Consider the following 13,200-nt stretch of genomic DNA (forward strand, 5'->3'; position numbering starts at 1 on the left):
GATGACATCACCCAGCCACCCCCCACACCACTGAAGCAACATTCCTGAGGCCCCAGTTCTCAGCTAGAAGGAAGCCTGATAACTACTCTAGTTCTGGGGTCACTTCCCAAGAAGATTCAGATACCAAGATCAGACACACATCACTCTGGCCTGTGGATGCTGGAAATCTTATTCTTCTTTAGATTACCAGCTACATCTCTACTGAAGGGTCTAAAGATTCTAGAACCCCCTCCAACCTGCTACCTCAAAGAGGTTATTTCTAACTAGAAAAGAGAGGAAATAATGTCCTTGCCCAGTAAGCCTTCTTTTCTGTATAAACTGTGAGAGAGCAGGCACAGGGGTGAAAGCCTGAGTAGACGCTTCCTGGGCCAGAACAAAGCTGCTGCAGGACAAGCAGTCCTTCCACAAGTGCAGTGTTGTGGAGAACAGGCCTTCACACTGCCACGGGAGCGAGGATCTCACTGGCAAGAAGCTGACACAGCTGCTCACTGGCCTTGGCCTTTGCCAGGCTAAAGAAATACTTCTGAGGTTCCCAAGATCTGGCTGTGAACATGACACTGTGGTGAACACTAGCACACACTCTAAGCCAGGCGTGGTGGCACTTTGAAGGCTGACGCAGGATAATCGACACAAATTTGAGGCCGGCCTGAGATGCACGCTGAGATCCTGTCTCAAAAACCAAAAGCCTTTTTTATTTATCAAGCAAAGTATTAACCACTTACAAAGGCAATAAAAAAAGCCAGATATTTAAGAGAGAACATCACTTTTTCAAAAGCATGAATACAGAACCCCAGAATCTACAAAAACCCTTTTTACATTTTTTGTTCCACAGCATTCTAGTTCAGGGTACAAAACAAGCTGACTGGGCAGCAAATGGAATGCCACAAGCCCTAGGCCATCCACAGACACCAAGGCATATTCAGCGCTCCCACACCCCGCAGCGAACCACCAGCCACGAGTCGTGGGGATTTAGTATGTATGTTCCTATCAGCCAGGAATCCCACACCACCAAGGGCTCCCATCCAGCCTTTAGACATGCCGCTGAGGCTGCAGCACGGACAAGACAGTGAGCGGATCAACCACCCCTGCCAACTCCGCCATGTTCTTTTATACCGGTTTTCACAATTGGGAAAATTATCTATAAACCTAAGAATTCACTTATTAGACAATATATTGCCCCGGAACGGAAGGGGTAACTGGAGATCAACTACCTCCATAAACAGATGGTTTATTTCCAGCAAAGAGACCAAAGCACAAAGCCAAGGATAAGAAAACTTTTTAGATGATAAACACATGTCTCAACAGTATCCTCTATGTGGAGTCTGCTTGTTATGTCACAAAGACCTTGACCTTAAATCAAGCACAGGCTAAAGGACACAATCCGAGAGTCGCATCAAAATGAATGTTTAAAAGGGAACAATGACAGGAACTTAAAACTGCCAAGCCAGTATGAACAGTCATTTGTTTCTAGAACAAGGGAACACTCCTAACTAAATTTTGTACCCTTTATCAACTCCAGACTACTACACATTTTCCAGTACTGCCAGTCACGCGCAGCTACGGCCTGTGCTCGGGACCTGCCCCTCAGGCAATTTTAGCCAGCCATTTCTCCAGGTCCTGGACGTCGGCAGAACCTCCATCCCCTCTCCCACCCTTGGCACTGCACTCGAGGAACTCCACTTTGACGGGCAGCTGTGAGAATTCAAACTCTTTGCCTTTCTTTCCTAGATGAGCAGGGACAGTGCTGGAACTGTCCAGTGTGCTGGGCGCAGCAGAGCGGGTAACTCGTAAGGTGTTGCTGTGGGACAGAAGGAAAACAAGTCAGGAAGCAAATTTTATCCAGCAATTAAATCACATTAGTTCCTAATCATAAAACAGTCAATTATGCAAATAAAGTTACTGAGTAAGCATGTACATAACCAGATGTGGGTCCAACCTTAGCCACAGGACAACAGGGCAGCAGTGGACACAAGCCACATTGAGCCCAGGGCCCCATGAATGATGCCATTTTAAAATATATAGCTGTGTTAAAAAAATTAAATTTCTGAAAAAATGGATTGTATATTTTTACCTTTAGTTCATTTGGATATGCTGCTTACAAATCCACAAGCTTCAGACTCTTACCTAATTTGGCATAATTATTCTTCTCCACACTGTACCACGGCAACTTTCCCAGTTCATGTTGCCTTCTGCCCCCTGCTGGCCTTCATACAAATGCATAAGCATCAAGCCTGCTGACCCTTTCTGTTCCCAAGGAGCAGAGTAGAATGGGTTTTTCTACAAAATAAAGCACTCCCATGCTGTCTGCCTAATAGCAAGTGATGTACAAGGTCTCAAGCAGGAGCTTTAGGAGAAGGTAACACACAGACAATGTTGGAAGGGACAGGAACCTTGAGAACTGTTCTCTAAAGAACTGGAAATACAGGATCTTCAGCTTTCTGGGCCACACTAGGTCCCTTGCATGTTTGCTGCTGCTTTTTCTAACCTGTCTTTCAAAATGTCAAACTACTTAGCTTGCAGGCCTGGGTGGAAATCTTCCCCTGGCCCAAGTCAACTAGATCCTACCAGACTATGCTGAGCTCAGAAGCTGCACCACAATCCCCTCAGAGCACAAGCCTGGCAGTACCAGATACACCATCAGGTGTTAAAGGATCAGGGGAAATGTTTTAAAAGCTGAGAAGGGCTAGCCAAATAGCTCAGTGGATTAAAGTGCCTGCAAACAGGCACAAGAGCCAGGGGTTTGATTCCTGGGCCTGCATGCCGGCCCTGGCACACTGAGAGGGCAATTGAGACTGGGATTGGTGGCACTTGCCTGTAATCCTAGCTCTTGGGAGGGTGTAAATAGGTGGATCACTATGAGTCTGATCTAGTAGTGGACCCTGAACACCCTGTAGACCCTTCCCTAAAAAAAATACAAAAATAAATAAAAGCTGAATGTGTATACTATCTTCTTCATTGGATCCTTTGCTTTAGGGAAAAAAAAATCCTTACACAAAAGTAGTATGAAAAGATAATTTGCTTTTTTATAATGCCAATGATTTCTTCTGTCTACACTCAAGTTTTTGACTAGTTCTTATCAAAATGGCATAAAGGACATGTTGGATGCCTTAAAATTCAATACCTTACAGTTCAACTTACAATTTGTAAAAAAATAAAGCAGGAATGAAGGACCATTTTGTATCTGTATATACAAAATAGGATAGATATACAGCTACTTTCTCTTAATTCAATGAGAAAAAAAAATTGTACTAATAGTGTTTGGACAATATATCATGTCTGCAGCTTGTACTATGAATAACCACTATGAAGACAACAATATGCAATGTATTAAATACTGAAACTGTCCTACTAATTGGTTTTGAAACTATCTCATTGCTATTTGTTTCTCAATAAAATTATTAAAAAATAAAATAAAATAAAGGAGGATAAGCAATACTATCAAGGGCCGGCCTGATAGCTCAGTGGACTAAAGCACCTGCTTAGGCACAACGCAGCGGCCAGGGCTCAATCCCTGGTGTGCCATGCCGGCCCCGTTGAGATGGCGATTGAGACTGGGCATGGTGGTGCGCAATGTAATCCCAGCACTTGGGAGACTGAAAACAGGAGGAGCACTACAGAGCCCGATCTACATAGGGAGACCCTGTGGACCCTGTCCTGAATACAGGGGGAAAAAAAAAAAAAAAAAACTATCAAATAGCTTTAATGTAATATAAGAAGCTATATAAGAATATCACAGATTTTTATATCTTCCCAAGTGTTCTTTTCTTATTCTCACAATAATAATTTGTAATGGTTTTAAAATTCTTTAACGTTTTTCTTGATCTTGGGATTTTATTTTTATGTAATTATTTTTCTATGCATCATTAAACATTTCACATTCATTAGAGTGATGCACAGTTGTATTCATAGAAATAATGTTTTCAATCTAATTTCTAAAACCTTCCAATTATAAATCATTTAACAGTGGTCAAATAAATTGAGCCAATGGTTTCAATAAAGCTTTCCATGAAATTTTAAAATATCTGCAAGTTAAAATATTAAATATTGAAATATCTATTAATGCTTGTTATAATGCCATTAACTCTTTTAATTATTTAATAAGTATATTTCACACTAGTTTTCAGACTATGATTGTGATACTCATATACAACAAAAGAAATACAAATATCATGCTTAGAGTCTGAGTGTTAAAACATATTTATCCAAAGGGTCTCCACTCATACTTACAGTTCTTTCTCAAGTTGCTGCTGAATTAACTTTGCTGATTTTGCCATTGTGATATCTATAAAGAAAGAAAAATGTTTTAATTTAAACTGAAGTAAGTTATTGCAAGACTGCTTGTACAGAGAGAAAATTACTATTATTATAGTTTACTATTCAGCTCAGCAGCACAGAGCCTGCCTGACAAGAACAAGGTCCTGTTTGATCCCCTGGTACCCAGCCCTCCAACATTATGATTTAAACAAACAAGTTTCTTCCTATTCCTTTTCAAAAACAGTTTTTATCAGTATTTCTTTCTACATTAAATTTTTATTTGAACATACAAGTTTTCCCAAAATAATGCTTATAAACTTGTGCTCATATCTTTAAGCAGGTTGTCCATGCCCTACACACCTTTCAATTCAAAAATGTATATATAACCCAGTAAAGAAACCTACTTCTAGCTGTGACTGTAATACGAACTTTGACTCCAATAGACCATACCCTGCCTGTGCTTTTAAAGTAACCGCAGCATGCCTCCAGCTGATAACTGAGAGGACACGACATGGTCAAGTATACCACTGCTAAGAAATAAGCCTCATCTGCAAAAAGCCCAGACCCAATAAACATTAACTACCTTCTTATACTAAGTAAGAAAAACAGCAAGTTCCTAATGATAGTAACAAGTAGTATTCCTGATTAGGTATAATTATCTGATCAATTCTTATAAATGATGTGAGCTTTTCACAGAATCAGAAATTTAGATATGAAAGAGACAAGAAACTAGTCTATTTCGCTTACTGGTAATAGAACTGGAACCCATTTAATTGGGTAGGACTTACAACTTCTCAGTGGTAATCAGGTTAAAGGCCATCAAACTCCCCTTGTTGAAATTTGCTGAATGGTAAACTTGTGTGCAAGGAGAGACTCCATCCTTTTACTCCCCAACTGTGTATCTGATATGATCTACTGTCCACTCTTCCTTTTTTTTTTTTTTCTTTTAGTCCCAGAGATTGAACTAACAATATTGCGCTTGCTAGGCAGGCGCTTATGCCACTGAGCTATCTTCCTAGTCCCTGGCAAACTCAATTTTGAAAAGTAAAATAATTTATAAACTTTAAAAAAAAATAAATAAAAAGTGCTGTAGCAATTTCTCGTGAATCCTTAAGACTAGTGAAAAGGTAGGAACAAAAATATTTTCAGAAAATCCTTCAAATTATCATTCTATAATGAACTAAGTCCATCCTCAATAATGACAAGTAGGTGCTAACTAACTCTTCGTAGCAATCCCCCCACTGTGACTGCCAGGAAACATGCTGGCACCTTGCTTGTTGCAGGCTATTAAGAATGATGGTGTGTTCTTCAGACCCATACTGTCTAGGAGGACTTGATACAGAAACTCGGCCACGTCTTTCACCTCTCGCTGGAATGATGCACTGTCCACAACAAACACAAAAGCTCTGGAGGGAGAGAAAAAAAAGGGACAGGAACATGTAACAGTGAAAAACTATCCTTAATGTCTTGAAGTTCAATCCTGGTGAATTATACGCAACAAACATGATCCAAGGTTTATGTATGTGTCTTCACACAACACAAAGCTGCTTTTAGCAAAGAATTTTCAAGTATTACTATAAATCAACAACTGAGGCTGAAAAGCCACCAATAAATGATATCTGCCCTTTAAGATACAGAAATCATAGAAACCTGTATGATAGCTGCCAAGACAAAACTATGTCCACACAATAACAGGAAAAAATAAGGTAACTTTAATGAAATGAGGTCAAAGAAGATTTAAAAGAAGATACAACCATGAAGTTAAATTTTAGCTAGACAAAAACTGGAGCAGGCTCTCTGAAAAATGGTATGTTCGAGTCCAAACTAGTGGCGCACACCTTGGAGAAGTCAAGATATCAGGTACGTGAGAGTTGGGGAAAGCAGGGACAACTAAGGCAGCTCCATGATGTGACACATTGGCTTATTTAGCTTATGCTTCTGTGGTATGAAGACTACTGTACCTAAACAGAAGGAAGAAATCAAAATCCAGAAAATACGGTAGACGAGGCAAGGACAGATGATAAAGTTCAATAAAGTCAACAAATTTCTAAGATTTGGAAACTGAAAATGCAAAAACAGTATTATCTCTTAGAAACAGCATCATCTGAAGAGATGGTAGGGAGAATTTCCCAGAATTGGAGAGGTGAATCTTTGCTCTGGGACAGCACACTTGAATGCCACATGTCACAAAGCTGAAGCCTCCCCTGGACAGATGGTAGGACCAGGATGACCTATGATGGTTAGACTGGCAATAAATACACAAATGACAATTCGACTGGAAACAGCATGCTCCCCTGTAACAGCAGATGCATGAAGTCAGGAGTCTGCCCTCCATGTGGCCACAGGCACAACTGCTGGTCCACACTTGACACTGAGCTAAGCTGGCATTCAAAAATGAGAGCCAAATACAGGAAAGATAGTTTCAGATGAAAAAAGGGGTAAGAAAATTTACTACTTGTTACCCTCTCTGGACATATTTCTAAAAGATATACTAAGAGAAAAATAACCTAAGAAGAGTAGAAAGAAGAATTTCAAGAAAGAGCAGAGAAATCCCAAATATGCCGGTAAGTCCAAGGAAACAACTAGCAATTGCTGGGACTAAAAGCGAGCATAAATAAAATGTGATGATCAAGGAGTGTTGCAAGCTCAAGAAAAGGAAACCTGGATTTATTTTACACTGGTGTGCAGTGCTTACAAGAAGTAGAGAACCAGGAAAGCACAGAAATAACACTTTCAAACCAGTAAGGGATGCCACAAAGACCAAGGAAACTTGATTAAACCAGAAGGTAGACATAAAATGCCATATATCAAGATAGAAAATGTCTTTTCACAGTACATTTATTGTGATTAAGAAGTCTTTCAACTAAGCTCGTCTTCATATATCCAACATTCTATTTCCCTAATATACTTCAGAGAGTAATTAAAATCCAAATGGCAAAATATTTAGAATTGACAAGAGGAAATTTTAATAAACTATAATAGGAAATTAACATACACATGGCAAAATTTACCAGCCCTACATCTGTCACAGTTGATAGCTGTAAAAAAGAAGAAGTCCAATTTTTATCTGTGACAAATTGCTCATCACCACCATCTTGTGGGGAAGGAAGCAAAAGGAAAATAAAAACTAAATCTACACATGTTCATCAAAAAGGAAAGATCCAATTAGCTCATTCCATCAGATCTAAGATGCTATCAATTTTTAAAAATCTATTATTTGAGGCACCACCACAAGAGGGAAAACACTGCCAATTATCTCTCACATCATCAACTAGAAGATGCCTTCTAAATTCAGAGATGTTAAAATGTGACTTCAGATAACTGACGTGGTATACAAATTTCCCTCCTCAGTCCTCCTCCACGTTGAAGAGAACATTTAAAATTATAGCACAGGAATTTTAGGAAAGAACTTAAGAGTCAATAATACAATGGCAGATATTAAAATATGAAAATATTGCTCCGTCTTTCTTGAGGTATTTATTTTAGGTAATGTAAGAAAAGACTTAACTGTACTGTTTAATTGCTTCAAGGCTCCACAGAAGCTTTGAAGTTCTTTTCTAAGATTGCAATAATCCTATACATCACTAAATTAATTTCTAGGGTAAATGTGAAATTAACAATAATAAGTAACCCTTCCTGAACACTCTGGAAAATGTTCCTTAAGCATTATCTCGTACAATCCTAGCAAAGATGGGCTTACAGCCCAGAAATGGCTGCCTCGGAAGGTCCATGTTCATTCTACTGGGTAACATCATCGTGACTCCAGAATCCCCCATTACGTGTGAACTCAACATAGTTCATACAGACTTAGCAAGCACATTTCACTTCCTTTCCACTTACCTTGCCGAAGACTTAAACCGCTCTAGGAACTGAAGCCTCAAGCTTTCATGCCCAGGGAGGTCAATCAAGGTCAAACTATTACCCTGAGGAAGGTAGCAAAAATAAGTAACTAATATTTCAGTCCAGGGCCGGCCAAAAAGCTCAGCAGATTAAAGCACTAAGAGCCAGAGGTTCAATCCCTGGGACGGCATGGGTTTCAGGAGCCAGCACGCCCCAGGGGCCAGCCCAGCATACACTACTGGGGATCAAACCCAGGCTGTTGAGCTAGCCAGACAGGCGCTTAGATTGCTGAGCTATCTCCCCAGCCCCAGGCCTTTATTCTTGACTTCATGATCCATGTATGTGTGGCTGCATTAAATGAAGCGACTCAGACAGGACTCTGGTACATGTATCAGACCCAGCAAGCACTCTTCATTTCCAGTTTACCTTACAGCCAACCATGATCTTGGTTCAGCAGAAGGAAACCAGTATCATGTACCAATCTGATATAATCACAACTGGATTATGGCCCTTCAGGCACCATAGGCAATTCTTTATAGACAAATGCAAATGCCTTTAAAAATACACAATGATAGGAGTCTGGAGACACCCCGCTGGCACTGACTGCTCCATTTCCAAAGCAGCACTGCACCCTGCAGTATGAACAAATCAGAGGACATACACAGAAGTAAGGCGAGAGAGGGAGTGGTGAAGGGAGCAAAGTTCTGTCTACTCAATGACAACATACTAGAAGCCACTTATATAATGTTAGATTTCCTAGTATACATATTTAAAAAGTAAAATTAAGTGAAATGAATCTCAACCCAGTATATCTAAAACATTACTAACATGTAATAAAAAAAGACAACATTTAATGTCCTTTTTTTCATATCATATCTTCAAAATCTGGTGGGTACTTTACATGTACAGCACCCGTCCAGTTGGAAATGTCCTATTTCAAGTGTGTAACAGTCACACATGACCAATGCCTACTGTACTGTAGGTACAGGCCTAATGTATACCCTGGAATACCCATGTTAAAAAAATCTGCTTCCAGTACTCCCAAAATTAATGGTCTCTCAAATGGGAAGCTGCAAAATCCAAATCCCTGGAAATTTAAAAAAGTCTGAGGCCGGGGTGATAGCTCAGTGGCACAAATGCCTGCCAGGCAAGCACAAGGTCCTGAGTTCAGCTCCCAATAGTATTAAAAAAAAAAAAAGCATGGGCCAGAAAAAAGTACCATCATTGAAAACTAAAATTAAAGACTAAAAAAAGCCCCTAAGACATTTCAGTGGATGTTGCTTTATCTTTGCTTATATTTAACTCTGGAGGCACCAGAAAGGGAAAGCCCAAGAAAAAGAGGAAAAGGTCTTTCAGGTTACACTGAATTAATCCTTCTATCTGTCCTTGCACCCCTCCAATCCCTTACTAGCGCTCACTCCATTTACTCACCAAAACTCATAGACCACTATCACTGGATTGGTGGTCACTGTCTATATTCTGGAGCTACAGAGATACATAGAAAGCTGAGGGGGGAGGGTTTACAATACTTTACAGTATTTTTGAAATGTATTAAAATGTATTTTGTATCACCAATTGTGACACTGTAAAAGCAAGTAATACAAACTAAGCAAACAAAACTAAATATTAATGGGCCTCTAAATAAAAACTTAATTCCATGGTAGAGCCACATAATGGAATACCAGATAGTTCATAAATCAACTAGATAGTATTATATTCAAATACGGGGGGGAAAAAAGCCAAGATGTAGCAGCCACACTGTTAGATTTTTTAAAAATAGGCAGAACAGTGTGTTAACAAAGAAAAATTAAAGGATATGATATATCTGTATAGGCATAGACCATCTGGAAAATTATACACAAAAAATTAACAATACTTTTAAGGAAAAGACTAAATGGCAGACTCAAGAAAAGATTACTTTTGTCAAAATTTTTGTCCTATACGCATTATCTATTGAAAACATAAAAGAAAGCTTAATGCTGATTCTGAAGAACTTATAGTAAAATTGAAAAGACAAAATGTAAGAATAAAATGTGATAAAGCTGGGGAGTTAGCTCAGCAGTCTAAGCACCTGCCTGGCAAGTACAGGACACAGGCTCAATCCCCAGTACCACATGCTATGCCAGCCACTGAAACCAGGCATGGTGGCACAAAACTGTAATCCCAACACTGGGGAGGCTGAGACAGGAGGATCACTATAAGTCCAAGCTGCATAGTGAGACCCTGTACCAAATAAATAAAAGATTAAAGAATAAAATATGAAATGCTGTTGTACATAAATTATAACAAAGAAGTACACATAATTAAACCTGTTGCATGTATCATCAAGAGTAGAATTTGTCATACAGAGTACGTTCACAAAGATAAAGCTGCTAATGGTGCCTCAAACCTCAGCAATTCATTCTAGGAATGTTCTTGCTAAGTGGGAACGTCAAGAGTCCAACGCTCCAGGACCTTACCCTGTTATTGTTGACTCTGTACACTGCAGAGCTGTCAGTAATAGAAGTCTGCGTGTCTCTGTAATGGCCCGTTAACAGCTGTAGAAAGCACAAGGAAGAGATATTACAGTAAGCATATTACAGTAAGAGCAAATCTAATTTGAGTAATAATGTTCTAATTCTCCCAACTATAAAGTCAAATAAATAAATGCTGCTTACAGTAGAGGAAAGGATCATGCTGGGGATTTTTGTCTGTGGAAAAATATGATTAACTGCAAACTTCATTCATCTCCTCTCATAGAAAAGAAAAACTATTCTTTCCAAACCATGGTTAGTGGCTAAATTTAGGGACCTCTGTAAGCATTCTTAGCCATCAAAAATGACTTACAATTATATTTCTTTAGTGCTTAGAAAAATAGTATCTCTACTCCAAAGGAAGATTAAAAACCAGAAAACCTCGTTCTGTCCTCCATAGTAAAACATATGCTCAAAAATACGGAATACATTAAAAATAAAGAAGAGGCAGCCTAAAATAAAAAAATAAAACTGACAAAATTACTGAGCTGTTAACTTATTGAAACCAAGCTGGGAGTATTACAGCACATCAGCAAAAGCTGACTCGGGCTTTCATTTACTGTTTTGGGGACTGTTTACATTTTTTAAAGTGATGAAAGTTAATAATGCAGGTCAAGCTTTCTTGTGCTATATGTATCCTACTATTATCTGATTCCCCAAAGAAGTTACTGCATAGATAAAGTTTGACATCCATCTTCATTATGTCATCTTTCACTTTATTTGTAAACACGAAACTATCAACCAATATTCATGCCACTACGAGATGTAATGACAATAAATTTACTGAAGAAGCATCTCTAAACTGGGACGCAACTGGTTTTGTCAAATCATAGTTTGACTGCAATCACAGTTTGGCTACGGTTACAAACAGCATTCTGAAAAGGCTATTCAGAAGTTATAACATATTTTACAATGAAAAGCAATATATATTGTTTTTTAAAGTTTCATATTTTGGCATATTTCAGAGTTTGGATCATGGATGCTAAACCAGAAAAATCTAAGGAAATATTCCAAAATCTGAAAAACTGCAAAGTCTTAAAATATTTCCCCAAAAACTCTTAAGTTCTCAGAAGCGTTTATTACCTAAAAAATTATAAACCGTATGTATGTCTCTGGCATCTATGTCTCCAATTGTTCTGTCACTCTTAGCCACAAAATACTTAAAATTCTTGTGAGAAAGCCTAAATGCACGGCAAAAAGAAAAATAAAATTTGGTTCATAGGTTTTGAAGGAGTCTCTTCACCTCACAGGCAAGTCAAGAATTAACTCCCAAATTTGTTGGCATAAATTTCTTTCACCAAAAAAGCCATCAGATCACATGAATACTGGGATGTCATGTTTTCTGTGTAAATCCAAGCACCTACCCTGACAAACAGCAGTGTTTTCCCGGAGTCACAAAGACCCACAAGAAGAACTGCTCTTTGACTGCTTTTTCGGCTCCAGATAAATTTCCATACCACTAAAGATAAAAAAAAAAAAAAAAAGACAGTAAAATTATGATAATCAATGGTACTAACAGCCACCGTACGACAAAACACCACATACACCCGATTTACTTCTTGATTACCACCGTTATAACCCTTGCTGTCGTCGCCAGGAATCCTCTGGTGTGCCAGCCACTGTCCACGCCCCACTTCCCCGTCTCCTTTTTCTGTACCCCAAACCCAGAACGTGGATACCCTGAGTCGGATGTGCCCGCAGCGCCCACCTCGCAAACACAGAAAGCCTAAAGCTGGTGTAAAACCCACGTGAACCCCGGCAGTAAGAAGGACGGAAGGGGAGGCGCCGTGGTTCAGGCACGGAAGGCAGTGAGCTACAAGGGTAATCCGCGTCCCCGGGACCCGGACGTTGCTCCTAGAGTCGCCCGGGATGTCCCCTTGAATGCAGCGCGGCCGCCGCCGCTTCCCAAGAGCGCGAAGTGCGGACCGGGTAAAGCTCACAGTCCAGCTGTCCCCGGTGTCCACCCGGGCCTGCAGAAGCACAGCTGAAGCCCGGATCCCGCCCGCCCCGCAGCGGCACCACCCGGAACGCTCCCCTACCCAGCGTCAGCAGCACCGCGGCGACCGCCAGCGCTACTGACAACAGCGTCGGGTCACTCTGCTGTAGCTCTTGTCTCAAAGAGTCGAGGTAGGGCTGGAAAGTGCCGCCTGCCCCGCCGCCATCCCCTACTCGCCGGGAGTCCACGGTAGCCATGGATGAGGTGCGTGGTCTCCGGTGCCGCAAAAGCGACGTGGCCCTAGGTTCTGCGCAGGCGCGGGAGGTGGAGCATCACGGGAGTGGTAGTCCCTTAACTGTGTTCCCTTGTTGGAGCCGCAAGGGTCCCCAAGTGCCTGATGGGAATTGTAGTTCTAGGATGCATCGCGCGCCTCTGAAACCAGGGCAGAATTATTACGAGAGACGCTCTCATTCTTTGATATCTGCCATTTGTTCCCCTCCTGCCTTCTTCAGTCTTTCACTTCCATCCTCTCCCTCCCTGCCCCTCACCTCTTTTTTGCAGCACTGGAGGTTGGACCTAGGCCTGACATTGAGCTACAAGCCCAACGCTTAAAAAAAAAAAAAAAAAAAATTGAAAAAGAAAAAAAAAAACAAAGAA

The 13,200-nt window shown here is 40.3% G+C and overlaps 1 protein-coding gene across 1 annotated transcript; it reads right to left on the minus strand.

The window, feature by feature from the left end:
* Positions 1-1,447: 1,447 nt before the first annotated feature.
* Srprb (SRP receptor beta subunit) lies at positions 1,448-12,841 on the minus strand. Its single transcript, XM_004625008.2, has 7 exons — positions 12,647-12,841; positions 11,972-12,066; positions 10,554-10,631; positions 8,095-8,177; positions 5,524-5,660; positions 4,228-4,282; positions 1,448-1,798 (listed from the first exon to the last, which is right to left on the minus strand). Exons 1-7 carry the CDS (start codon positions 12,798-12,800, stop codon positions 1,585-1,587), a joined length of 816 nt encoding a protein of 271 aa, XP_004625065.1. The 5' UTR covers positions 12,801-12,841; the 3' UTR covers positions 1,448-1,584.
* Between the last annotated feature and the right edge of the window lie 359 nt (positions 12,842-13,200).

Source organism: Octodon degus, unplaced genomic scaffold (assembly GCF_000260255.1).
Source record: "Octodon degus isolate 3935 unplaced genomic scaffold, OctDeg1.0 scaffold00008, whole genome shotgun sequence".
Taxonomy (NCBI): Eukaryota; Metazoa; Chordata; class Mammalia; order Rodentia; family Octodontidae; genus Octodon; species Octodon degus.

Coding starts and splice junctions, on each gene's coding strand:
- Srprb (XM_004625008.2), bottom strand. CDS start 12,800: ATGGCTACCGTGGACTCCCGGCGAGTAGGGGATGGCGGCGGGGCAGGC. Junction 10,632..11,971: donor AAACACTGCTGTTTGTCAGG/GTAGGTGCTTGG, acceptor TGCTTTCTACAG/CTGTTAACGGGCCATTACAG. Junction 5,661..8,094: donor CGGTTTAAGTCTTCGGCAAG/GTAAGTGGAAAG, acceptor CTCTCCCTCCAG/AGCTTTTGTGTTTGTTGTGG.